This window comes from Columba livia, chromosome Z (genome assembly GCF_036013475.1).
Source record: "Columba livia isolate bColLiv1 breed racing homer chromosome Z, bColLiv1.pat.W.v2, whole genome shotgun sequence".
Lineage (NCBI taxonomy): Eukaryota > Metazoa > Chordata > Aves > Columbiformes > Columbidae > Columba > Columba livia.
The window spans coordinates 58,196,882-58,223,834 of record NC_088642.1 but is presented as its reverse complement, the minus strand read 5'-3'; the positions used below and the strand labels follow the sequence as shown (position 1 = coordinate 58,223,834).

Genomic DNA, 26,953 nt, shown 5'->3' with positions numbered 1-26,953 from the left:
CTGGAATTATTCCAAGAGAACAGCATATTTGATTTACAGTTCAAAACAGCCTGCCTGTCTCATTAGCTGACAGCAGCCTCAGCATAATGGTGTTGACAATGATAAATGCACTTTTTTGTGTTTCATTAGCAGAGAAGGGAGACAGCAATGCACTTCCATGAAGCAGTCCTCCGAAACAAGGCAAAATTTGCTCTGATGTAACAGCAGTTTCACCTGGAAGCACTGAATAACTCTGTTTATGTGGAATTAAGGCTGAAGTTGCATAAAACACCCATTATATCTTCACCAGTTTCACCCCTACAGGAAATGCAGCAAGAGTATCATATTTCACATTCTTTCAGCTGAAACAAGGGAGGGTGGATATTTCTAAAATATTTTAAAGAAACTTTTCTAATCTTGTGAGTATTTGTGCTTTCAGGTATGTATTATCTGCCTGTATTTCTTTTTTTTTTTTTTTCTTTTTTTTCAGTTGTAGTGAAGTCTTCTACAGCTTTGAGTTTCATCAAGTTTGTTTTTGTCTCCTGACAAAATAGACATTGCTAGCCACAGGAGGCAGTGAGGTTAAACCTGATCCATGTCTTCCATTTTACTCTCTGCAGGTGTCTTGTTGCCTTGTGAAGTTCTTGCGTTTTTACAGGTTAAATATTCATGCACAAGGGGTCAGAGCCTGTCAGAAAATACCAGAAGTTAACTCCTATGTCTGTGGAAACACTGACCCTGAGAAACAGAATGATTGCAATGGATGAAGGTAATTTTTTAGGACATAATATTTATTTAGTGAGAAAAAAGGAAAGGATAACATTCTATTTTTCAGCTTCTCAGCTGTCAGTGAAAAGCAAGGATAAAAGAACTCAGTGATATGAAAGACTTACTGAAAGAGGTATGTTCTTTAAGTGGCAAAATATCTTTAAGTGAATAAGGCTAATCTTGAATACAGCTAACTATTTTCCAAAAGTTGTCTTACTAACCTAAAAAAACATATATTCAAATGCTAGTGACTAGTTGGGAAGTCATGTACATGTTTTCATAAATGTTTAGAAAAGTGTGATATGTGAAGGTCTTCTAAGTAAAGTCACTCCAGGTTTTACAAATATTTTGTGAATTTTAGAAAAACAGGATTGAGTTTCCATAGGTCCACAAGTCATTGAGTATTATTTCAGCCAGGAAAAGTGACACTGTTGCTCATGTTTATGTACTGTGTCTGCCTTTAGGCATGTCATTTCAAGAAATACAGTGAAAATGAACCAGATAGATTGTACAAGGGGCTAATGAAAGTGGCTTCTTGTGAAAGACCAGAAAGTGGGTTTGGTTGTCTAATAATGTAACAACTTTAAGTTATTTCTCAGAAGAATGAGTTCAGAAGTCTTTAAAAGTATTCAATTTGTCTGCAGGACAAGAAGCAATGAACTGAAATTTAAGGGGAAGCAGTTTCAGTTGGACTTAAAGCAAAGAAATTGCCAACTAAATGGACTTTTAACGAGATATTAGATAAGTGATAAAAATGGGTTAAATAGGTAGTCCTTCTTACTTTTCTATGATGTATTTTATTTAGGAATATTTTTTGAAAGTGTAGGTGTTTGCTTAAATTCTCCTGTCCCTGATGCTTATTTCTTCCATGAAATATTAACAGCTTTGGCTAAAAAAAAAAAAAAAAAAAAAAATCATTTGCAGACAAATAATTCTACCAGAGGTTTCTGCGTCAAGAGAACATACTGCCACAACAAAAGGAAAAAAGTTTACACTGACAAACCTAATGAAGTTCAAGAAAGGCAAGTGTAGGCTCTTACTCCTAGGGAGAAATACCCCATCCACGAGTACAGGTTAGAGGATGACCTGCTGGAAAGTAGCTTGGCAGAGAAGGACCTGGGAGTCCTAGTGGACAACAGGTTGATCATGAGACAGCAGTGTGCCCTTGTGGCTGAGAAGGCCAATGGCATACTTGGGTACAGTAGGAAAGTTATCCTCCCCCTCTACTCAGCCCTGGTGAGGCCACATTTGGAGTACTGTGTCCAGTTCTGGGCTCCACAGTTTAAGAAGGACAAGGAATTACAGGAGAGAGTCCACCAGAGAGCTACGAAGATGATTAAGGGTCTGGAGCATCTTTCTTACAGAAAGACTGACAGAGCTGGGTCTTTTCAGCCTGGAGAAGAGAAGGCTGAGAGGAAATCTCATCAATGTTTATAAATATCTCAAGGGTGGGTGTCAAGAGCATGGGACAAGACTCTTTTCAGTGGTGCTGAATGATAGGATGAAGTGTAATGGGCACAGACTGAAACAGAGGAGGTTCCATCTGAATACGAGGAGACGTATTTCCTTTGAGAGTGACAGAGCACTGGAACAGGCTGCCCATAGAGGTTGTGAAGTCTCCTTCTCTGAGACATTCTAAACCTACCTGGATATATTCCTGTGCAGTCTGCTCCAACTGAACCTGCTCTAGTAGGTGAGTTGGGGAAGACAACTTCCAGAGGTGCCTTCCAACTTCAACCTTTCTGTGACTCTGTGGTACTTGAAACCTTTCCATATATACTAATAAAAGTAATACTTTCTAAGACGTCAAATACACTTTTCAAGAGTTATGTTTAAAATCTAAATGCATTATGAATCTAAATGCATTATGCATAGCTGATTTAGAGTTGGATAGCAGTCCATTAGTGGGGTATTGTGATCTGTTTTTATTCTCAGGGAAATGAAAAATGAGTGAGCAGAGACTGGGAATGCCTTGGAATATCAAGTCTAACCAATATGAATTGAATGGCTATGGCTACAAATAAACATAGAAACACACATCGTTTTCCAAGGAATGCTATGTCTAGCTTCTTGTCTTTGTTTCAGTATCTCTGTGGCTCCTAGTATGAAATATGTGGCTTTACTTTGATTTTCAAAGGAAAATAGCAATAATGTTGATAACATATAGCCTTGAAAAAGCCTTGCTATCTGTGATAACTAGCTGTAATATTAACTGTGCGCATCTAGAAACATTTAGCTAAGAACTTCTGTATACTTTCTTCTTCATGCCAGTGTACTGTGTTAGGATAATGAAGGTTTATCAATTTTAAAAGGAAAAATCTACCAACTGATGGTGTCGAGTGTAACAACAGGCCAAGGAAAGCTCGCTCCGATTTTAAGAGTACAGGACAGTTTTACCTGTTTCTCAATATCTTATATGACACTTCACATATAACATTGGCATTGCAGTTAGCGTTAAAGCATCTCTGGAGGAGCAATTCTATACATCTGAGAAATGGCTCTGCTATCCTTATATTTTCAATAGCATTTGGTTTTGGTTTTTTTTTCATCTGAAAGGCATTAAAATAATTAATGCTCTAGATGGTGAGACTCTGTAAAACATGTCACACTGTGGACTGAATGCTGAGACATAACATCAAAACTGGTCCAAAGACATAAAAGCTCCGTGTGAGGCTACAACACTAATTTTTCTTGACCAGATAATGAATGTGCTTTATCATAATAAAAAGACTGATCTTAGATCTGTCTCTGTGGAGATATTCTTTAAATAAGAAAAATTACTTTAAGTACCGGAGGGTATTATTTTCTCCTAGAGGGTGTGACTTTCTCCTTTTACTATTAAAGACTGATAAATAGGAGTTCCTATTGATCTTTCCTAATTTGTCTTAGATGCATTGCTATCTGCTGTATGCATATTAACTGAATACATATTTTTGTGTGATTTCTTTTTTTAACAAAAAGATTCATTAACCACTGGAAAAATAATTACTTTTTCAGAGTATGTTTTTTGTTTGTTGTTACACTTTTAATTAGACCAGTATTCCTATTCTGAAGAAAATATTCCCCTGTCATCCCGATTCTGGTTCTGGAAGAAGAAGAATCCTGTTTTTCCTGTTGCTAAAAGCCAAAGCAAACCAGGTAACATCAGTCTGTTTTATCTGCAAACATTTGCACACACCTAATGGTTAGAAAACTATGAAAAGGCATAATGCACCACTACAATGGCAAATGGCACCACTACAATAGATTTATTAATTGTCCAACATACTTTTTATGCAATACGCTGTTGAAGCACAGCCTGGGAAAATGATGTCAAGCTGTCCCACTTGGCCATAATACAATAGACAGTTGGTGAAGCCAGAGTCTAAAAATCCCTTTTAGTAATTCCTTAGCCTTATTCTTTAAACTTTTCAAATAATAATGTAATCATGGTTTGTGGTCAGAATTGCTCTTCATTTCTAAAAAAAAAAAATATATTAAGGAATTCTCAATGTAAGATCCTTCAGTAAGCTCCAGAAAAAGGACAAGGATAGCCATAGTGATCTGACATTGTGCCTGATAAATAAATCTCTCATAATTTGGTCATTTCTCCATGCCAATACAGCCATTCTATTTCTTCAGGCCAAGAAACTGACTTCACATAGAACCATGACGTGCTAACTGATTTGTACTAGTGGGCAACATCTATAATCGATCCTAAATATGATCAAAGTCTGTCCCTTGGTTTGTGTCAAGCGTAGACCCCAAAAGATAAAGTCATAAAATTCCAGGTTTGTGGAAGAAAACTGATTTTTATCAGCATTTATATCAGGGGCACTTTTTTGTGAGGTTACCTGAATGAGACTCCAAGTCACTCTTACTCTGCTCTTGTTGGTGTTCCTGGACATTTTAATACTGTAAGTCTGAATTATTACTTTCAGGAGCTAAATGCTAGTTCTTGTTTGCTCTAATTGCAGGTGTAACATGTGGAGCTGGGAGCACCATCTTAAACCAGACTGGAAAACTTTGCTAGGCCACAAAAACAGGACTGTGGGTTTGAGGTCTCTTGTCCCTTAGACTGGGAGTGGCATGACAGAGCCAACAGGACATATAGGAACATTACAGATACCAGCCTAGATTTTTTATACAGCTAACCTACTTTGTCCCAGTTTAAGTCCAGGGGGCCAAAAAAATTGTGAACCATTACCTTTTGATACATCAAAGTGTGATTGAGAGGGAAAGAGAAAAGAGCATTTGGAAGAGCAGACTCCAACTGTGTCATACCAGCTGCTGTTTTCAGACGTGACCTTGGAATAACACTGACTACACATTAGCATTGTGATAAACCAAGTATCCTTGAGATTGGAAGACTAATGGAGTAACTTAGCTTCCTGTCAAGGGCTCTGGCATATGCTGCAATAGTCGCTGGCCCAATAGTTTGCTCATGCCAGCTAAACCTTTGTGTATTATGGACAGACAATTATGTGTGAGTAGTCACCATGCCGTTTGAAGGAAAACTATGACACTGTATGAAATATCTGTTTCAGTGACTAAATGCTTAACGTGCTGCAACTAGCTGGACTAGGTGGGTCTCCGGGTGTTTTTGGGACAGAAGATGAATATGCCTGCTAGCTCTGTGAACATCAGTAAAAACATTGCAGTGGCCTTAAAACCATTAAGAACACATGTATTAAACGTATAGCTCCACCTTCTCCCAAGGATAGTTTGAGACATATCAATTCAGTGACTCCAGCTGTAGAAAAGTGACTGATCTGGAAGGTTCAAGTTATTTTAAAGAGGAAGATATCATACTTCTGTTAGCAGGCCATATTGCTATTTCAAAAACCAAAACAGAGAAATTCTCATGGTGCTTTGCCATTTTGTAACTCCACTAAACTAACCTTAATTACACAGTAGTTAAGAAACAGTCCTTGAATCACTTTTCTTCTTCTCTTGGAAAGACACGAAGAGGGCGACATAAGAGGGTTTTTTTAGGTCTAGAAGAGAGACTGTGCAAAGTAAATGTAACACATTCAAAATACAGTCCTCTTTGTTTTGTGGCCAGCCAGTTTCAGTAGTCAAGACATAATTGCCCATAAACTCTGAAGATTCAACAACATCAGTTGCATAAGAATCTCAGAGATGAGATGTCAGGAGTGAACTACATAAATTTGACTCCTACTGAAATCAGTGAGAATTGAAATGGTGTACAGTCTTCACTGTTAAACTTTAAATTCTTTGCAAAATCTCAGTAAAACCTTCCAATGATTCAAAGCCAGGCACAAAGAAAGGAGATTTTGCTACTGTTTTGCTTGTGCTTGGTGTTTTGGTGGTGTGTGTTTGTTTGGTTTTTTCCCTTTTATGTAGATACAACCATATCAGGCTTTTGGAAGTCTTTACTAGCATCTCATATAGAATGAAATCAGGAAAAAATGCATAAACAAACAAAACTCAAACAAACAAACAAACAAACAAAACCCCTATGAAATTAGTGGTGGTCCTTCTGAAAAACCTTGCACCAGAACAAGCACAAGGAGAGTGTTAGTTTATCAAAATCAGCATTTTACCTGGGGATACTGGCTTTTTAAATACACAACAAAGTCCAGAGTGGACCTAGAAAAAAAATGTTATCAGTACCGAAGAGACATCTACTTCAAAATGTGTATTACTCAAAAAGCTAAGGCAATTCGTTATGTCCTTGTTCCACTGGAGATGCTTCAATGTCTCTCTGCTTTCATGTCTCAAAAGGGTCATCTTTTTTGCCACTTATGCATAACAAATAGAAAAGTATATATTACAGGAAAGGGATACAAAGTGAGGAATAACTACTTATGCATTAAAAAGCATTAAAAAGTATTTATTTATTTTCTTCCTCATATGGAAGTTTATGTCTAGCTGTTTCACACACCAGCAAAAATGCAAAAGTGGTATTTTCTTCTATGGAAGCTATGTGGCTGGCAGGGTAGAAAAAAAAAAAAAAAAAAAGAAGCCTCCAATATTAGATCATTTTGGTTTATTTGAAATTCAGCAAAAATAAAAAATAGTAAAATTAAAAAAAAAGTGGTGACACAGTGGAAACTGATGATAAGATAACAAGAGAGCAGATATCTTAAAGAGAGAAAAAAGCTGGCCAACAGTTACACATGGAGGAATAAGATTGAGATGTGCTTTTGGGTGGAAGCTGCATGAGACTTGGCAGGTTTTATTCAGGGTAGAAGACAGTAAATTCTGGAACCTTTATTTCACAGACCTTGATGTGCTTGCCAGTTCAGCTAAATCTGATGGTCAAACCAGGATTAAATCACCAAATCATGTTAGATTTCAAATGAGACAGAAAGAAAAGACCCAAATCTATTGGTTTGCTCTGATCAGTTTGTAAGAAACTCATCCTGGTTAACTCCTAAATTGGCTAACAGTTTGCACTATTTTTATCTTAAATTCATTTTGAGGTGTCATGTTACAAGTCTGGTCTTGTTTTGTGATATCTGTTGTCAAGCCTCTCAAAAGAATACTTCCTTGTAGTATGTTATTAACAACAATTACTTTGGGTTTTGTTTTTTTTTTTTCCAGAGGCATGGGTGAGAACAGCTATTCCTTCAGCTTCTCAAGTCCCTGAAGATTCAGTAAGAATTGATCCTGAAACTAAACGACAGACAACCATTCACTCACCTGTTCCTCTACCAGGGAGTATTATTGATTATTCAGAGGAGTTACAAGAACATCCTTCATGTGTGATTAAAAGTGTTACGATTAAAGACACACCTGAGGAGGGTAAGCAGTACCTTGTGCCTTTAGGTGTTCAGAATGAGAGTGTACTTCACTGTTTTCTACAAAAAGGCAGATAGATATTCCATTACCCTATTGTAGTCTCACAGAAGCAGAACCGCTGTCCTGGTTTTGTTAAAAACAAGACAGGTTCTCTTTTAGTGATTTTTCTTTCAGCTAAGTTCTTCTAGGTGGCTGTACTTTTCTGAGTTTCAGCCTGCGTATTTTTCCTAGGATTCTGTACTTGGTGCTGATAAGAGACCAATGGAATCCTGAAGAAGCTCGTGTTTAGTTTTATTACTATGGTAGTTAAGAAAGGCTGATAAGTTTTCCCATGTTCTCTTGTGAGAGGGGTGTGTTTGAGGAGGGGTGGATGGAACTGGTGACTAGAACTGACCAACGGAAGTATTCCATCCCATACTTGTCATACCCCCTATATAAGAGGGTGATCACGAGGGTCAAGCTCTCTTCTACCATGGCCGGCATCTGGAGAGGACCCTTTCTGTCTGCCTGTGATCTACAGGCCTCAGGCACTGCATCCCTGCAACTAGTTTCTGGTTTGCTGTGAAGTCTCACCCATGACTTCTGGGGGCCTGAGCTGCAGCTGCTGGAGCTACCAGCTCCACACACCCAGCTCTGCCGCTGCTGGAGTGACGCCAACTCCACATCGAGCACTTGGGATTGGTTTTGTATATTTTGTATATATTCTCTATTTATTAGTAGTATTAGTAAAACCTTTTAAAACTCTCCAACATGAAGTCTAAGTCTCTCTTCCTTTCCCCTCATCTTTCTTACCATCTTTATGATCTAAAGGAAGGGGTCTGATCTAAGGGGAATAACAGGGAGCATCTGCCATGGTTTATTGCCGCCTTGCCTTAAACCGTAACAGATTTAATTGGTGGCCCATAAGGGGAGCAACAAGACCGTACGGGGAGAAACAAAACCGTACAGAGAGAGAGAGAGTATGGGGGTAAGAGAAACCGTGACAACCGCATAAACATTATAGTCCATATTGCATCAACAGTGCTGATATAGCTTGAATATGGATGAATATGAGTATGGATGAGTACGGACTAAGTGGGAGAGTTCCTGTCGTGATTCAGCACATAGCTAATATTTATAAAAGTAGTCCTCAAGCTCCTCATATACAAGAGACGCCTATTGGCCTTATAACCATTAAAACCAAAGCCATCAGAGCAAAATTAGATTTTCTATGTGTTCTGTATCTGTTACTTCTAAAATAAGGTGTACAACCTACCAGACTCTCTAAAAACTTTCAAAAAATACAGCTGCAGTTATTCAGAAAAAGTAACGTAGCTGTCTAGTCTGTGCCATATGCTCTGATTCTAATTGTAATGTGAGAAAGGACTGGCCTCTGGATTGAAAAAGCTTACATTCTGAAGTGATTAAACTGCAAGGTACTGCGATGGTTTGAATTCATTTTAAGAGCCATTCTGACTGATGGCATTGAAAAGAAAAGGGAAGAAGTGTTAGAGATATTTCATCCCTGCCATACCATGGAGATCTGTATGAGTTAAATCATGAGAATGATGTGAAAATACATATTCAGTAGTTTTGGGAGTTATATTCTCTGTGAGATGCTAAGCTAAAGAGATATTAGACTGATTTTTAACATTCATGAATTAAGTTGTGGGAGTTTCAGGTACCTTTTTTTTTTTCCCTATGGACTGCACTAGACTAAAGGGGAAATTTGCAGTCATTTCAGCAAATGCTATAGTATTTTTTTTTTTTCCAGTAGGAAACAATATCTGTATATCTGTTTTCCACTTAGATTTTAAGGTTATTCTTTATCCTAGATGGAAGATAGTTTCTATACTCTTGGCCTGCAAACACTGATAATCTAATTGCTAATTTTGTAAAAAATAGGATTATGTAAAGTAGGCTTTATGTAAAATAGGCTTTGTCAAGAGAAACTGTGGCTTCATATAGTCTCCAAGGTGGTGGAAAGAAAGCCAAAAGGATGTAGATGTAAGAGGTCAAAGTCTTTTAAAAAGTATCTGTTCTAGATACAATTTAACATGCGTCCTTCCCTGATGTAATTCACAGAACAAGAGCTGATATGTATACAATTATAGAATCATTTTGGTTTGAGAAGACCTTTAAGGTCATCAAGTCCAGACATTAACCTGGCACTCACAAGTCCACCTTTAAACCATGTCCCATCTACGCATCTTTAATACACCAGCAGGGATAGTGACTTCACCACTTCCCTGGGCAGCCTGTTCCAGTGACTGACAGCCCTTTCAGTGAATAAATTTTTCCTAATATCCAATCACAACTTCCACTGGCAGAACTTGAAGCCATTTCCTCTTGTCCTATCACTTGCTACCAGGAAGAAGAGTTATATATTTATGTAATGTATAGTGATCACAATAATGAATTCAGAAAGAATAATCAGAGACAAAGGTACTTGTCTCAATGTATGTTTGTTTAGTTATGTGCTTTATAAATCATCAAAACTAGGTTTTGGAAAACAAGACTTTTATGGCTGTGTGGAAGAAGGATCTGGTGATTCCATCTAGTAGCCAGTAGCTTTGTCCAATAAAAGCAATGTGAAGAGACAGATGGTTGTAGAAAATAATTGCACAACAGAAGTAAATATCTATCACTTCAGGATCCCAGGAAAGGTAGCTACACATTTGGATTTCCCCAGTGGAAAAAAATCCTTAATTTCTGAAAATAATTTCAATAAATCCAAAGAGTCAGAAGACTTCTTTCATGCAGTCTTCTCCCTTTCACACCAGCACACTTGAACAAATTGCTCATGTTGGGTCTTGTGGCTTCATTTTCCCTCAGCAGAAGTGTTGCATGCATCCAGAGTTCACATTAGTCGACCTCAGTCAGATATATCTCATCTAACAATGTGATTCACCCCCACACATGCACACTTACTTTCAAACACATTGGGGAAAATTCAGTTTGTTTTGTAATTTTTCAAAATCATAATTTGAAAAGGTTTTGAGGGAAGATAAGAAAAAGTCTGGAGTACAGACCTTGCATTCAATGTATCTCAGTTTTCAGGATCAGGTGGAATCATTCAAATCTTAAACAAATCCTTCTTATGTCTGAAGCCTCGATGACTTCCTGATCTCTTCTTCTTTTGTATCCTTTTTAATAATTTAAAACTCTTTTGTCCCCAACAGAATTAGTTCATAGTACATTTAAATCCAACAAATGAGCAAATCAAATGAATTCAGGGAATTTCTGTGATTTTCACCTGATTTTAGTACCTGAATATTGTTAACAGATGGAGAGGGAAACTCATGGCTGTACAAGCTTGGAATGTATATAAATAAGTGGTCATTCCTGAATTCCCTGGTTGGATGGAGTGAAAACAGAGCTCTAGGAAAAGGTATATTTACATAGCAAATATTATTCTTATTTTCTCGAACACAATGCGGTACATAAATGAGGAGGTTTTTGGTTTGGTTTGATGTTAGTTTGGTTTGGTTTGTTGTGGGGTGGTTTTTTTGGTTTTGTGGGTAGTTTTTTTTTGGTTGGTTGGTTGGTTTTTGTTTTGTTTTTCCTTTTATGTTAGCTCTGCTTGAATGAAGTTGTGTAGCTTGGATCTCAGAATGCAGCTTTACAGCCTGGCTTTATACAAGTCACTATTCTAAGTAATCACCTCAGTGTGTTTTAACCTTATACACCTGATAGTTAATTATGATACTTAGTTAAGGATTATGATACTCAAAATAGTTTTCCAACAGGAATTCACCTGCTATGTCAAGCCAGAGAGACCTGATTGAGAAAAAAATCAACAAAAAATAATATAAAAATAAATTTTAAAATTTTGTATTATCCTCTGATATAAACTGGGTCTATGAAATAGCTTGTAAAAGGTAGTTTTGAAGGCAGTTTTAAACTGTCTTCTTCTTTTCTGTGATAAAAGCTAGTTTTCCTAAGAGGCAGCATAATTTTGCATGCCTTTTTCTTTATCAAAGTTTTTGGTTTTACTTTAATAAATAACTATATGCAAGTAAATAACATCAGAGTAGTCATGGACAATGAATTATCAAACCACATAAATATGTATGAAAGAGTACATAGATCAAAGCTGAGAAGTCAGAGTTGCCAAAAATTTATCCCAAAGGTACTTTTTTGTTGTTGCTGTTATCGCAAAAAATATGTGTTTTGCTTGGTGTCTCTAATAGAAATTTTAACATGTAATACGTACATCTGGAGTTGCTCTGCATTTTAGATCTATACTTCAAGTTGATAAAGTCATTTTTGTTATATGTAGATGATCATCTAAACAAATTTGGAGTTTGTTCTGATACTGACCACAAAGCAACTGATCTGGAGGAATGCACAGCCAAGGAAGAAGCACCATATATTCCATACAAGTTTGCTACATTGTATATCATCAAGGTAAAAAACAAACAATTAAACAAATAAAAAGCAAAAAAACAAGCAAACAAACAAAAACAAACAAAAAAAGAAAAAAAAAAAAAACACAAAAAAACCCAAACCTCAGTGAACATCCCCTCTCAAAGGCTGTATCAAAAGCTTTACAGGAGTCCAGATATACAACATCTGCAGCCCTTTCTTTATCCACCAATGTACTTACTTCATTGAAGGCCACTAAGTTGTTCAGGCAGGACTTACCCTTGGTGAAGCCATGCTGTCTATTTTGAATCACCACCCTGTCTTCCATGTGCTTCAGCACAGCTTCTAGGAGGATCTATTCCATTATCTTCCCAAGCACAGGGGTGAGGCTGACAGGTTAGTAGTTCCTGGTGTCCTCCTTTCTGCCCTTCTTAAAAATGGGTGGGATGCTTCACTTCTTTCGGTCATCGGGGACTCCACCTGACTGCCGTGACTTCTCAAATATCATGGAAAGTGGTTTTCTTCTAACTGTATTTGGAGAAAACCCTAGCTTTGCCATGTATTTCTCACCATGCTTCTTTTTTATTCAAAATGACTTTTGAATTACAGTGTGAAGCTTTTTTTATATTGCAATGTTTCTGGTACCAGTTACATTTTATATCACGCAATATCTGCGTGTACATGTATCTGTGTGTATATATATATATTTCCTGGTTTATTGCTTTTATTGCTTTATTTATTCCATTAAATATGTTATTGTATTCTTGTTATTTTATTGTGCATCAAAAAAGTTATATGGTGAGTTCTGTGGTACAGGCTACAGACCACTGAGCTAGCTGCAAGAAACAAGTTCAAATAGCTGAAACAATCTAGTGAAGATGACTCAGAGTTCTGTGAGTGATAAAAGGGATAAGCCCATCTGGATCTTTTCAGTTTTCTTCTAGAAGAGGCTTTTCTTTTGTATTAACCTTTTAATTGTGTCTCTTAGCCTCCTCTACTTCTACAATAGTGTTTTGACGGGTGGTATAAAAGACAGTATATTTCAATACCACTTTGCTGCTTTGCTACTTTTATATTATTTGAACTGTGGCAGGGTCAGATGGTAGAGATTTTTCACTCCCAAATTGACTGCTTGTAAATAGTTTTAATCTGTCATTGTAGATCAATGTTAGCAACTAATTAAAAATAATGCTTTGTCCACCACAAAAAAGTCGGAAATATTTTCTTTCTTAGTTTTATTTCAGCTGAGCTGTTTACTGTCAGAAGGATCTGTATCATATTAAATTTAGTGAAGAACTGGAAAGAAGGAATCTCTTGAAAATATCTAGATTTTTACAATTTACATAGAGTCATGTTCATTATTATTGTTATTCACCCAGCGGTATCTGTTAGCCTCACTTAAGATGCACAAATATCAGTGTTGTGCAATTTGACATTGCAGCTACCAGACAAGTATGTCAAAGGAAAAAACAGAGAGCAGAAGTTGGGATTGGAGATAATGGAATTTTCCTTTTGTGACTATTATGAATTGGATTAGAAACAAAGTGAACAAAAAAAAGTCACTAAGGATCCTGATGCAATTTGAAGCTTAAGTGACTTATTTTCAAACAGGGAAAAGGTCACTTTATCAGTCCTTTATATATACACATCTGGTTTGATTATTCAGGAAAACTGGTTGTAGTACACCTTAAAGTTATATTGATTATTATTTTATTATTTTAATGGAATACCAAACAAAAATTGAGTGTATTCTGTAGGCACTTTGTATTAGCTAACAAAAATGCAAAAATGCAATCATCTCCTCTGCCTACCTTTTTTTTTTTTACTTTTTTCTCAGCAATAAACTTCACAATGCTGATCTTTTTCAAGAACTTTGGAAAAATTGTAATGGCCTATGGCTTCCACATTCAATTCAGATCACTACAGTAAGAACAAAGAGGTGAACATGCAATACAAAGATGACAAAAGAAAATGCATTTCAAGTACTATACAGATTTCTATTCAATACCATATTTTTTGGTTGTTGTTGTCTTAAAGCTTTCACCTGCAGTCTTATTGGCTACTTACCTGTTTTCAAGATCAAACTTTTCACTGTACTGCATCTGTCATTATGGGAAATGTACTTCAAAATTATTTGATGGTTCATTATAATGGGAGTTGCCAGTGCTTTGATAATTTCCTTTATCCTCTACAGATTGTAAATGACATGCAGCAAATGAAAAATAAACACATGAAGATAATCAGACAACTTGACAAGATAAGGAAAGAAAACCAGGTAATTATTCTGAAGCATTAGCATTGCTGTGTCATGCCATTAGTCAAAACAACACAGAGGGATAAAATCTACTTCATTCACATTTACATCTGAATTCAGGTACTCATTCTAAGTCTCTAGAAATTATGTCAATGTATCTTCAGGTGTATTTGATCTTACAACTTTGTGAAATATGGTTTTGCTTTCTGTCTGGCACAGCTGCAGAGATTTTTCTAAACTTTATTTTTCACCAAACTTTTCTCTTAAATGCCACCTTCTTCTAACAACTGACACCATGGTTAGCACATTTGCATTTATATAGATTGTGCTTCTTAAGAATGATTTTATTTTAGAGGGCTGTGCCAACCTATACTCTCTTCCCTCATCACCAAAGTGGAAAGTTTTATCGTCTCTTCTCTGTGGGTGTTTTCTCCTCTACTTTGCCCTCAGCTTTGCTTTTGCCTTCTGATGTTGCTAATATAGTTTGCAAAATAGCAGAATCCCTCCACCTGTAAACCCCTGCAAGTTTATGGTGAGGATCCAGGTGTTCCAGTCCTGTCACCATAACCCTACAGTGCCTAACTCTTTAGTGAAAGCATTTCTGCATTACATTAGTCAGTAATTCTCCCCGAATAAGAAATTATCCACTTCATCTTTGGCTACACCGTCCTGAATCCTTTTCTTGCAGACACTGCTTCATTTTTCTGCTTATTTGTCACATCATTCTCTTTTTCTGATCCAAAGTAAGACAGGTACTTAGTTACTCTGCAGATGTGTATTTTCCATATAATTAAAGTTTATTCTGGGTGAACAAAGACATTCAGAAATTCCTCTGGAACCTCCAAGGGGAAATGGACAAACTCTTCAGACTGCCAGGCAAACTTGAAAGAATTCCCTGCTTGCAGTGTACAAGGGTTTGGTATCCTTTGGTAGGGAACAGGACTTGTTCTCAGGTTATCGCATCTGCACGATGCATTTCTGTGCTTTGGTATGAATGTAACTCTTGCACAGTCACGTCTGACAGTTTAAATTGACTCTGTAGATTGCTAGGGGAAGAGAAAGAGAAAACAGGAAGAACACAGATGCATAGTGAGAGAGAATTGCCTGCTCAACACATATGTAAATACAGGGACTGCAATGATCTTTCTTCACAGAGCCTCTTCCAATTGGCTGCCAAAATGTGTTACTAATTACAATATCTGAAACAAAAGTCATTCGTAGAAATGGAAATACCTGTGCTTTTTAAAGTTGCTGATTTGCTTGTATTTCTCATAAAATTTTATTGCCTTTTTTAGATGTTTCCTGTTGCTGAGAGTTATATTTTGTGCTACTTCTATCTTATACTTCCAGTATTTTGTTTTCTGAGCAAAATTTAACTTCTATAAAATTGGTTAGCTGTGCTTAGGGTGAATTCTTTCTGGTCTGCCCTCAGAAAGGTTTTGATTTTTACTTCTGCAGAAAAACAGAGAAATAGATTACTCTAGCAGTACTCTATGTTTAAAGTCTGCAACAGGTGAAAATACAAACCTCCTGTGATCAAGAAAAAAATGTTTGCAGACAATAAAAAGAATCAAAGAAAGAGAACCAAGCATCACCTGTTGTGGAAACTGTTCTCTTTATCATGCTTGGCTTTCATGTTTTCACTCACTATTCATTTTCTCAATAAAATTCTGTAATACAGGAGCAGACTATAACTGCTATAAAGAAACATTATGGTGAGAAAATGAGGAGTCTGAAATCCCACTTAGAAGCTTACCGAGAGCTGATGAACAAGAGCAGCACACACTGGCAAGATACAGTTAAGGTAACCAAGAAATATAATTTTTACATGGGGATAAGAATGGCAGGTCCTTCCAAAGGCTGCAGGAGCAGGCTGTATTACTAATGTTTTCCTCTTAGGGATAGACAGTCAAATGAAGACATACAGTTTGAAATTAATACAAACTGATGTCTGTCTCCTTCTGGAAATCAATAAAGCCTTACACAGTATGTTTCCAAAACAGTTTTCATAGCTTGACCTATCTCCACACCCCTGATCAAACTCAGTGTGGGGTTCTCCTGTACTGTTTGTGCTTATGCACTTTGAAATAGCTTTTTTTTTTATGAAATAGATTTTTTAAAAGTGCAAAAATATTCACAGAATATATAGAGTGTGCAATGCTTTTCTGGTGAGGAACAGTTAGTATGGTTTATCCTGTTCTTCTTTCTGTTCTGCTACTGAGGAAAAGGTTCAGCATATTCACACTTTCAGGGAGAATCAGACCACCTCTGGTCGCACGTGGACTTTGTAAACTGGTTAATTTTAATTATTAATATTTTTGTGCAAGATCCCCAGAACTTAGCAGCCTGGTCTAAATGTTATGACTTCTGAACATGTATGGAACAAAAAAACCCAAACTGTAGGGCTTTTTGAAAAACGGAGCACTGATGTAGAAATTGTAATCTCTTTTTGCCCTAATCAACTGCCTCTAGAGCCTGAGGGAAAGAAATAGAAAATTGATCCAAGAGAAGGAAGACCTTCTTCACCAAATGAAGAAGGAAACAGAGAAATGGGAAGAAGAAAAGGTAAACAAAGCTAATTTGGGTTTTCTTTTTGGAGTTAGACAAATTTCTCGTTGCCATTTCCAGTGTGTGCTGTTTCCAGAAGCCTAAGGGACATAGACACCACATTTTGCCTTTAGATATTTACATCTATATCAGCTAAGATTGAACTGCTCTATACCTTCCTTCCTCTTTTTCAGAGCACCCAAGCAGTTTTTCCACCTTTAAACACCAATGAAGATGATGTACATTTTTTTTAATCATACTGCACTATTCTTCCCACTAAAAATTATTAGATTGTCTTTTCTACCTCTCATTTCACATTTACTGTATTTTGAAGAATTTTAAAATCACAATAGAGCACACCAATTATTTTTTATTTAGCAATGAGCATTAAAAATCAACACCTTCACCTCATCTAAGCTAGTACCTCCCTGCAATGCAACTGCTTGACCTCACTTGGTAGTTCCCAGGAAAAAAGGATGTGTTTAGAATGCCTCATATTTTCAAAATTTCTCTGTAATAATGCAACTTCAGTTTACTTAAGACCTGAGATTGCTGTAGAGGTGGAATAAGATTTTTTTTTTTTTTTTTTTTTATAAGATAGCATCTGTGAGCATGGGCTGATATCATTTTCCACAGTGTTCTATTCTATATAATACATGCAAGTCTTTCTGTAATTTTGCAAATCTTCAGTGTTGCTTTATAATGACCAATTTTCATAGCATTACTCCAATACACGTATTCAGGGAGATCTTAACTAACCTTGTGGCAGGGTGGGGATGGGGTGAGTCTCAGAGCCAGATTCTCTTTTGCAAATTAATATGCCACAGAGGCACCCCAGAAACCAATTTAGGCAGGTGATAAGCTCCAAGCAGACTTTATTCTAATCAGAATTGTTTACTGGAGAAACTGACTAGAAACAAGGCTTATCCAAAATTATTCAGCACTCTAGCAACATTAATAAACTGCAGACTTGAAATATCAGTTGAGGATATTATTACCGTATGATCACACAAAAATAAAGGTCCACAGACTATACATACTCACTCAAAAAAAAAGAGACCTCTTTCACTCAAGGGTACCCAGAAGAAAATCACTCACCAAGAAGAAGGTGAGGGCTCTCAATCCCAAGAAGGCTCATTAGATGGCATCCCAGTCTAAGGGAAGGGCTCTGCTCACAGACCCGCTGTTCCAAGAAGACCACTCCAAGGGAGTCTTCAGAAAGGGCCCCATTTTATAACCTGGTCGGATCTGGCTGTGGTCATTACAAGCATGATCCAGAGGCTTCTCCAGGGCTTTGCACCTCCTTGGCTGAGGACCCTGTCTGTTGACAAAGGATCCTTCCCCTTCTGCTTCCCCAGCCAGGAACCTTATGAACCTCAATGCAAATTTCTGTAGGATTTCAGAGTGAAGATCTCAGGGAAGAGGTTTGGGTTTGTGGTTTTTGTGTTGGTTTTTTGTTGTTATTAAGTTTTTTTTATGTGTGTTTTTTGTTTGTATGATTGGTTGTTGTTATTGTTTGTTTGTGGTTTTTTTGTGGCATTTGTTATTGTTTTGCATTTGGGGTTTTTTTACAAATAACATAGCACCACCTTTTGATTAAATTTTGCATAGCACCAGTATTTAAAATTGTTTTCTCTTTTCAAACACTTTCGACAATGTCTGCCACAATAATACCCTATTCCTGATTGATAAACTGTGAGAAATCATGGGTTTTACAGATCCTTTCACTTGTATACGAAGGACATGTAGCAAAATGTGATAATAAAGACTAAGAAGTGATGAGGATGCAAATCATGCTGACAAGATTTGACACACATAACCTTTTCTTCAAGGCTGCCTTAGGACTGTGTTTTTATTCTTCAACTGTTCCAGGAGTTTCTGTAATTTTTGTCTCCTCTTTCATTCCAGCAGTGTGGACAGATGTTAAAGAAAATATAAGCATAGGATATCCCAGTACAGGCTCTTGTGAAAACAACTAGATCCTGAGCAGTCTCTGGTTTATTTCTACAACTTATTTTCTAGTAACAGCCAGTTACTGCACAACAGCCCATTTTTGTAGGCAGTGCCTGTAAGTGGAAGCAATGTTAATCCACTATTATTGATTATTCTCTCCAATGAAATATAATGAAAACTGGTAACACTGATTTCTTGCTATCTTCTTTCCTTGTCTTGCAGGTCCAGATTCTAGAAAATTTGTGTAAAAACCTAGATTATCTTTATACCCAGCATGCACTGAGTGAGTTTTATATTTCAGACACAAAGCTTCCTGATCTCCCTTTTTTTCATAGTTTTTTTTGTTTGGTTGGTTGGTTGGTTGGTTGGTTTTTGTTTGTCTGTTTGTTTGTTTCTTTTACACTGAGGTTCACACCTGCTAAAGTCAATATAAGCTTTTCCATTCCAGTACTGTGTCACAGGTGGAATAATAAAGGAAAGTTGAAACCACAAATAATGTCTGTCATGACTCCAAACTCCTTAGCATAACTGGCTTATTACAGTCAGCATCAGATTTGACTAGGTTTATATCAGCACTTGTAGTTTTTCCTTTAGAACTTTAAAACAAAACAAAGCATGACCTCTTTACAATTTTTCAAGTTTTAATAAAATAAATTGAATTGTTAATTATCAAAATTGTTCATTATAAATTCTTGATTTCTAAATGGAGATATTTTGGCCATTCTAGGAACTGCATATTAGAAATGCTTAAGTTGTTCTTACCTGATTTTCCTATTGTTTTCAATTCAGCTTTGCAGGAACTTCACAACATCAGTCTATATGTGGAAACAGTGCATGACCTCATGAATTCACAGATAAAAATTCTTCAGCAACAGTCTGAAAAGACAGAAGGAGAAAAAGCAGATATGTCAGCAGTTTTACAATTAAAACCAGAACAAGTGAGCACAAAAATGGAAATGTAACTGCTTGTTTTTAACATTATTGCAGGTATCTCAAAGGCAACCAAGTTGGCTCTAGCAAAGCGTGAAGTAAACCATGGGAATAACAGACAGTAAAAAAGTGTGTGCAAATATATACATGGCTTGAGGATGATAAATTGGTGATGAATGATTAAAACACTACAGTCATGAAATGAATTTGTCTTCTGGAACCACTGATATTGTGCTATTGTTCTCACCATAATATTAGACTGTACAAACTTTGCTACAAAATCTTTTAAAGAAAGGAACGAAAATCTAGATCCTGGTTTAGCTTATAAGAGCTATTTTCATTGTCCCTCTCAGGTATCTAATGAAGAAGAAGAGCCTGAATTGTCCATGGAAAAGGGATATCTTTGGCAAGCACACACCATGTTGCAAAAGATACAGGAATCTATACAGAAACGAGAGAGAGAAGTCACTGAGCTCCTGCGAAGTGAAAGAAGACATAACAGGGCAATGAAACCTCAAATCACAGTGCTAATATTCTTGAAAACTCTTGTCAACAAGGTGAGAACTCAGTTATTTCAAAGAAGAAAAATTGTTTACTGGATTTTTTTAAAAAAGCTCAGTATGAAAAAAATTCAGTTTTATTTATTATTGTTATTATTGTCTTAAAAAAATGGAAAAGTTGATTTTTATACATTGATTTAAAGGCTACAGGTGAAATTTTCAGAATATCACATGGAATTAAAAAAAAAAATCAATACTCACTGAAAGTACTGATTAGACCAATTTGCACACTCCTTAACTGGCATTATTTTAAAACATAAATTAGTGAAGTATGAGAATGGCACTATTGAGAAAACATGTGGTTTTTTCTGTCTTGAATTACAAACAGATGTTCCTTCTTTACAGGAAATTTGATCTAATTTTTGATCTATGGTAGGTTCACACCATATATTGTGATGTTCCTGAGGCACAACAATATATCAGTCAGCTTATCAGGAAGAACAAGGATCAAAGGGCTGATTGGAAAGAAGCCTTTAATAACGCTCAGGCTGACATTCTGTCCTATGAAGTATTTTATGGAAATGAACCTATGGATGATGAAAGGTATGCTGGATAGTTAATAAAGCAAAGATAGAAATAATACAGCAAACTAATGAAGTGTTTTCACAGAGATGAAATACATTTTAAATAATGCTATTACAATTTCAATGCATAGTTATTTGGGAAAAAAATCAAAGTAGAGTTTATATTTATAATAAGAAACTGGGGAACTTAGTAACACCAGCTACAAAAAGCAGGAAAATGCTTCAGCTTAACTGGCTTGTGCAAGTTTTATCCAGCGTATTACAAAATATGGTGAAATAAGCTCATTTGCCTAGCCTAGCACACCAACATATTTTTCTTCCTGCATTTTTATGGGATGTTCCTCCTATTCTAGGTAATCGCATCTTTCTTGTGGTACTGGTTACTGGTTCCTTACAAGCTTTTTTTTTACAGGACACAATTTTCAATGGAGCTTTTCAGAAATTTTGGGAAAGCAAAGTCTGAATTAGAATATGTTGAAACAGAGAAAATTGTGTTTGATTGTATCCAGAGAGGGGAAATCCCCAACTGGATTAAAAGGGATTGTCTTTATGCAGCTTTGAGAGGTGAGAAATCCTCTTGTCAATTCAGAGAAGCCTAATTACTGTCAGGCAACTCACTTTTGAGTATAGGAAAACATAGCGTAGCAGTAAAAGGCACTTAGATGCATGCCATTGTCATGCCATAAGGTATCCTATAAAACATCTTCAGTTACATGTATTTTAATGAGTTACTATATGGATTTTAATACTGGGTAAACACATGGCTTCCACATTTATACCCCACTGTTCATATTTTTGTTGATATCTTTGTGTGTGTCTTTTGTATGTCGTGTATAAATATCACAGTGGGTGTCCAAGGTGGACACTCCCAGAATCCCCCCAGATTTGACAGCCATACACTGAGTGCAACAACAAATGCAGAATTCAAAAGGAAGTAACCCATTTTGAAGAAAACTTGAAGAGATGCATTGCATGAATTTAACGCTGTGCCTATCTGAGAGGATTAAGAAAACCATTTTCAAATATTTGGCTTGCTTTTTCTATGATTGTGCAACACAAAATCTTGTTTTGGTGGTTTAGGCAAGGAAAGAAAGTTGGTTGTGAACTTCAGTTTGCGAGAATGACTATTTCTAATTTTTGAAGATTTACTGCATTGTATGTTTCTTATATGTAACCATATAATTATTGGAACTTTTCAGAAGAGCCTACGACATGCTCTGAGGAGACACAACCACTATTCACAGGAACTCATGCAGAAGTTTAAAATGAAAATCAAGGTAATATATTACAATGTATCATCCCACTTGGTTTTAAAGAAGATATTAAAAAGTCTCTATCTTTTCCTAACTATTCTTAAGGGATTTGAGTTTTGCTCTGCATAGTATCCTGTGAAATCTGTATATGCATCTTTTTTGACTAAAAGCAAATCTCAACGGGAATTACAGACAGAGATCTACAGTTTTATACTTGTAGCCCCTGAGCCCATTTACAATAAAGAATAAAATAGCTTTGCTAACTAGTGAATTACGTAGTCACACCTTTCTGTGTATGAAAGATGTCTATGTTTTATTTTTATGTCTGTATATGTTCATTTAACTTAACTTTTTTATGCATCTTGATGGCCCTGGATGCATGTCACAAATAAAGGTACATTAATGTGTTCTTATATCTAATAATTTGGGATGCACTGAGTTTCTGTTACAAATGAAATATTGTCTTCTGTCCATTTACATCAGAATAAATAACTGAAAGAAATAACTGTCTGAATGGAGTTTTCTCTTCTGAAAGTAACCCAAACACATACTCCAGGGATGCAATTAAAAAACAGTGCAATAATGCATTTATCGTATTGATCACATTGTTGGATCTCAAAGTGAATAGCCCCAAAAACTGCCAGTAATCAGTATGTCCCCTACATAGATACCAACACAACAACCATCATCCCAAGGTAATGCACGGAAATTCTATATTGGTGAGGAATGGTCACAAACTGTAAAATATTTGTTTTGGTAATTATCAATTATATCATTGTTTGCATTTTTTATTTGTTTTCATTTTATCTTTTTAAGTTTACCAAAGAACAAAGGAGCAGCAAGAGAGATATCAATACTGGAACAAGGTGCCTATTTTAGAGAGGGACATTGGAGACAAAGTTTGAAGTGAAAAAGCACTTACTGTAGTATTTCTGGAGGGGAAAATTAATTGGAAGAATTAAAATCCCATGGTTCATCAAATATCAGAAAACTTATGCAGGCATTTAACTATTTTGAAAATTTTACCTCTTTTAAAAAATGTTTTAAGACATCTTAAAAAAAAATAAAGAAAAATAAAGAAAGGGAAAGGGAAAACAAAAGGAAAAAGGTAAAGAGAAACAAAGTAAAACACAAACAAAAATAAACCAAACCAAATCACACCAAATATCATTATGGTAGCCTTAAAGAGTCTGTGACAAAACAATTAAGTCTTTGAGTCAAACGGGTATAGGTCTGCTTGCAGGTAGATGGCATGCTTTTGTTGTCTAAAATGGTGTGTTTAGCATGTCCGTGTAAACAATTTCTGTAGAGGTGGTTTCAAACGGTAATATTCCTCTGTGAAGCACAATCCTCCAAACTTTACTTGACCCTGTCCCACTTCAAAATACTATTCAGTGGTTGCTTTAAAGTGATACCTCTTGTATCAGAGTAAGTTTTTTAACTCTTCACCATCTTTTTTTTCCAGTAAAAAATGAAACTTAAATATCATAGATATGAACAAAAGCATAAAAATATAAATTTTGAAATCATAGTTCTAACTGATGAAAGAATAAATGAAGGTGAAGGTGATGGTTATTGTCGTTGAAGAAAACCACTTGTTGCCTTTAAAAAATAGTTGTTGAAGACCATAATACTAAGCTCCTAGAAGAAAACAGACACTGACAATTTATATACCAAATGTACACTGTTAGGGTTGTTGTTTTATTCAGCTGTGAAGCATAGGTACCTGGGACTATGATTTGTTTATTTGCTAGTCAACTGAGTCAAGTGCCTCATGTTACTACGTATATGCTAAGTTGAAAAAAAGTTTTATTCCAGCTCTGACTTGGCATTCAGAAGATAACAAATGCAACCTTTAATTTTTAACTGCATGTCTGTTCATTATGTGCTTCTACTAGGTTTGAATTACTCATCTAAAAAGAACACTCTCCACAGATGAAGCATACTTCTATGACAGTGCTTTTACGCAAACAAATTGAGAAACTTATTATAAATATATACTGCTTGGAACACAATGTCTGTTCCTGAGTTCCATTAATGTATTTATGGCCTGTTTTAATTGAGCTGTTAGACCACTTTATTGAAGTAAGACCATTGGAAGGGAATGCAAAGGTAAAGAAACAAGGACAGATGTCACCAAAATGTAGATATATTATAGTGATGATGCTCAAGAGAAGAACAACGAGAGTGGGTGAAGAAGGCGGTGATTGTGAGCATTTAGGGATGAACATACCACTCCAGGATGCTGCACCGTTGACAATCAGTGCAAGCACTGGTCACAACTGGACCACTGCCAGTCCACACAGGCAGAGAAAAAAACTAAATATTTGTAAAAACTATATACAAACTACATGCCAGATGTACACATACACCATCAATTGATTATCTTTCGCAGTTAGAATTTTGATGTATCTGGTAGTGAGACAGTTAAGGGCAGATTTAAATCAACTTAAAAATATGGAATTCATGTAACAAGTCAGAGCTCTGTTACAAGTCAAAGGAGATTTTTGAACCATGTTGCAGCTACCAACCTTCCTAGTGTAAAGTGATTGAATATTTTATGTACAGTAGTGTAAAATAAAATAAACTGTGCAAAAAAAATAATTTCTTTATTAACTTAATTTGCTATCTTTGTTAACTATTTAAACAAAGTCCCCATATGAAGAGATTGTATCTGTGAAGAAAGTTTAACAGAATTCTTATTATTTTTTTTCTGACCTTTCTGGATGTCTGAGTCTAAAGATTGTAATTTAACTCCCCGATCTCATGTCTTTGCAAGTCTACTAAAGCCGTTTCATACCTTCATATGCAATTGTTCAAATTGCTAGATTTCATCTCTTTGATGTTCTTCAGCAAGATAGAAAAGGATTAGTTTCTTTACCAGGCAATTGATTTTTACTTACTGTTAATGTCAATGTTAAGACTGATAATTAAATTTAATTAAAATTATTTACAAAAGAACATCAGAAATAGTATCAGTTACATATTTTAAACTTAATTACATTATTCAATATACCATAAGTGAGGAAAAAGAAAAAAAAGAGTAAGAAAAAAAACTCAATTTGATTTTTATATGAATTGTTCAAGTAAAGGATATACTAACTGAGATTAGTGAGCTGACAATTTGTTTGCCATCCCCTTGTGCAGGATATTTAATTGTATTTCTGAAGCTAAAAGTGCAAAATCTTGTCTCTGACTGAGACTGCTGAGATACCTAGTTCTTACTGAAAAAAATGAATAATGAAAATTCTACTAAGTTACTAAATACAGTAATTTTTGGTTTTTATTGTCTTAGAGAACTGGTGACTAGCTGTTTGGAATAGTTTTCAGTAGTTTTCATACTTTCTTACTTTCTTTTTATTTTTAAACTGAGAAGAACATTCTTTCTCCCGTATCAACTCCCAAACTACTTCCTGATTTGGAAGAGACTGATGAATTTTAGTGCATTTTTATACAAACAAATACATTAATTTTAGATAATTCTAGGCCAACGTTTGAACTTAAATACCAAAGCTGAAAAAAGACGTATTTCTGTCATCCTCAGCTGCTTTAAGAAAAAAAAAAAAAAAAAACAAACAAACAAACAGACAAAAAAAAAGCTTTTTTCCAAGAGATTCTGACTATTTCCATAATGTGCAAATTTTCTCCCATTTTTTCCTTCTAAAAGACGCCCATGATACGTCATAAATCCTTGATAATTTTATTTTATTATTCAGAAGCTGCATTTTAAAATATTTTTTCTCTCACCAGGGAAGAATCTTTGCTCTAGAAGTCAAGTACTCATTAGTAACTCTTATTTAGCACATCCAGTCTTTTAACCTGCAAACAATCAAAAGGAAATATTTAATTCATAAAACAGTGATTTATTTGTGAGTAAAATGTGATCATATTTGTTTCTTATTGAAACCGTATTTGAATGTTTGGTAAAGATTCTCTATAGCAACTGTAATAAAAAAAACTGATCCTGGAGAAAGAAAACATGCAACACCAACTTCTCCCGGTCCTCCCACACCCCAGAAAATCAAACTGCTTATAATATGCGGATTGTCTTATATCTACCAGGGAAGACAATAAGATTGAATTACAAAAAATAATCAGGCCTGCAATAATTTCCAAAGCCCTGTTCCAAAATGCTCTAAATACTCTCAAACTTCCCATGAACGCCAAATAAAAACTTAGGATGACTTCATTAATACCCACCAACTCAAAAGGTGTCATTACTGGTGCCTGCTATATTATCATTTGAGAAGTCTGGAGCATTTCTGTTAGTTCTATTTTTTTTTTTTTTTTTGGTGCATAAAAAATGTCTCTGAAATTATTTCAAAATTAGTCAAAATTAAAAGCATAAATTTTAATCCAAAAATTTTTGCATGGCATTGTACCAAAGTAACAGGCTTGACTGTAATGTCAGATATATGGGATGTATGGCTGCAAGTACCTTAGACATTCCTGCTCAAATTATTCTTGCAAGTGTAATTAATATTTCCTTAAATATATGTGCTGATAGATGGTAAGTCATATAAGAAGATACTCAGCACATTCACATTTCTGCAAAAACAATGAAAATACCCTTCAGAAAAACTCCAAAGTCAATAGTCTAGGGACTGATCTCATTCGTGTTTCATAACTAGACAGCAAAACTATTGACTCATGAGTAGCAACAGAGTAACAACAGATGTAAACAGTGTTATATTAGAAATCAGAACTAAACATCTGTCTCTCAGTCATTTTCTGCAATGCTTTTCAATAACAACAACAAAAAATGATTCTACCATTATCATCACAGCTGAAATGCAAAGGCATATGACATTTCATCTGCCTGAATGTTAGTTTAATAGGTTGCTTCCTGCAGATTTTGTGATACAAAGCTACAAATTACATGTTAAAATGAGAATTGGCCACACGTGATTATTCCAGGTTTACTCCAGCAGATTTACTGAGAAAAATGTTTTCTCCTTGTTTGGGAAGGAACACAGCCTTTCTAATTCAGGGAAGATCTGCAGAAACAGATGTGATGACTGTGTTACCTTTTGAATTTTCGTTGAATAAAATGGACTTGACTGGGTTTTTTGTGCCTTTGAAAATTTATCG

The 26,953-nt window shown here is 35.7% G+C and overlaps 1 protein-coding gene across 6 annotated transcripts; it reads left to right on the top strand.

The window, feature by feature from the left end:
• Nucleotides 1–195: 195 nt before the first annotated feature.
• Nucleotides 196–22,362, top strand: LOC110359995 (uncharacterized). 6 transcript variants are annotated; one of them, XM_065045995.1, is made up of 15 exons: nt 200–398; nt 600–748; nt 3,781–3,885; nt 7,297–7,497; nt 10,760–10,864; nt 11,756–11,883; nt 14,036–14,116; nt 15,777–15,899; nt 16,568–16,660; nt 18,818–18,878; nt 19,385–19,533; nt 19,879–20,082; nt 20,462–20,628; nt 21,022–21,173; nt 21,809–22,328. In XM_065045995.1, the coding sequence occupies exons 2-15, from the start codon at nt 649–651 to the stop codon at nt 21,871–21,873; spliced, it is 1,734 nt and encodes a 577-aa protein (XP_064902067.1). In that variant the 5' UTR covers nt 200–398; nt 600–648; the 3' UTR covers nt 21,874–22,328. The 6 variants fall into 6 exon arrangements, with proteins under 6 accessions (XP_064902069.1, XP_064902067.1, XP_064902066.1 ...); XM_065045994.1 differs by having other exon boundaries at nt 200–418; XM_065045997.1 differs by lacking the exon at nt 10,760–10,864 and having other exon boundaries at nt 196–418.
• The last annotated feature ends 4,591 nt before the right edge of the window (nt 22,363–26,953 follow it).

Bases quoted from the DNA above. Each gene is read 5' to 3' on its own strand.
- LOC110359995 (XM_065045995.1), top strand. From the start codon at position 649: ATGCACAAGGGGTCAGAGCCTGTCAGAAAATACCAGAAGTTAACTCCT. The intron at 749-3,780 runs GTAATTTTTTAG...ACTTTTAATTAG, and splicing joins AATGATTGCAATGGATGAAG to ACCAGTATTCCTATTCTGAA. The intron at 7,498-10,759 runs GTAAGCAGTACC...TATTGTTAACAG, and splicing joins TAAAGACACACCTGAGGAGG to ATGGAGAGGGAAACTCATGG.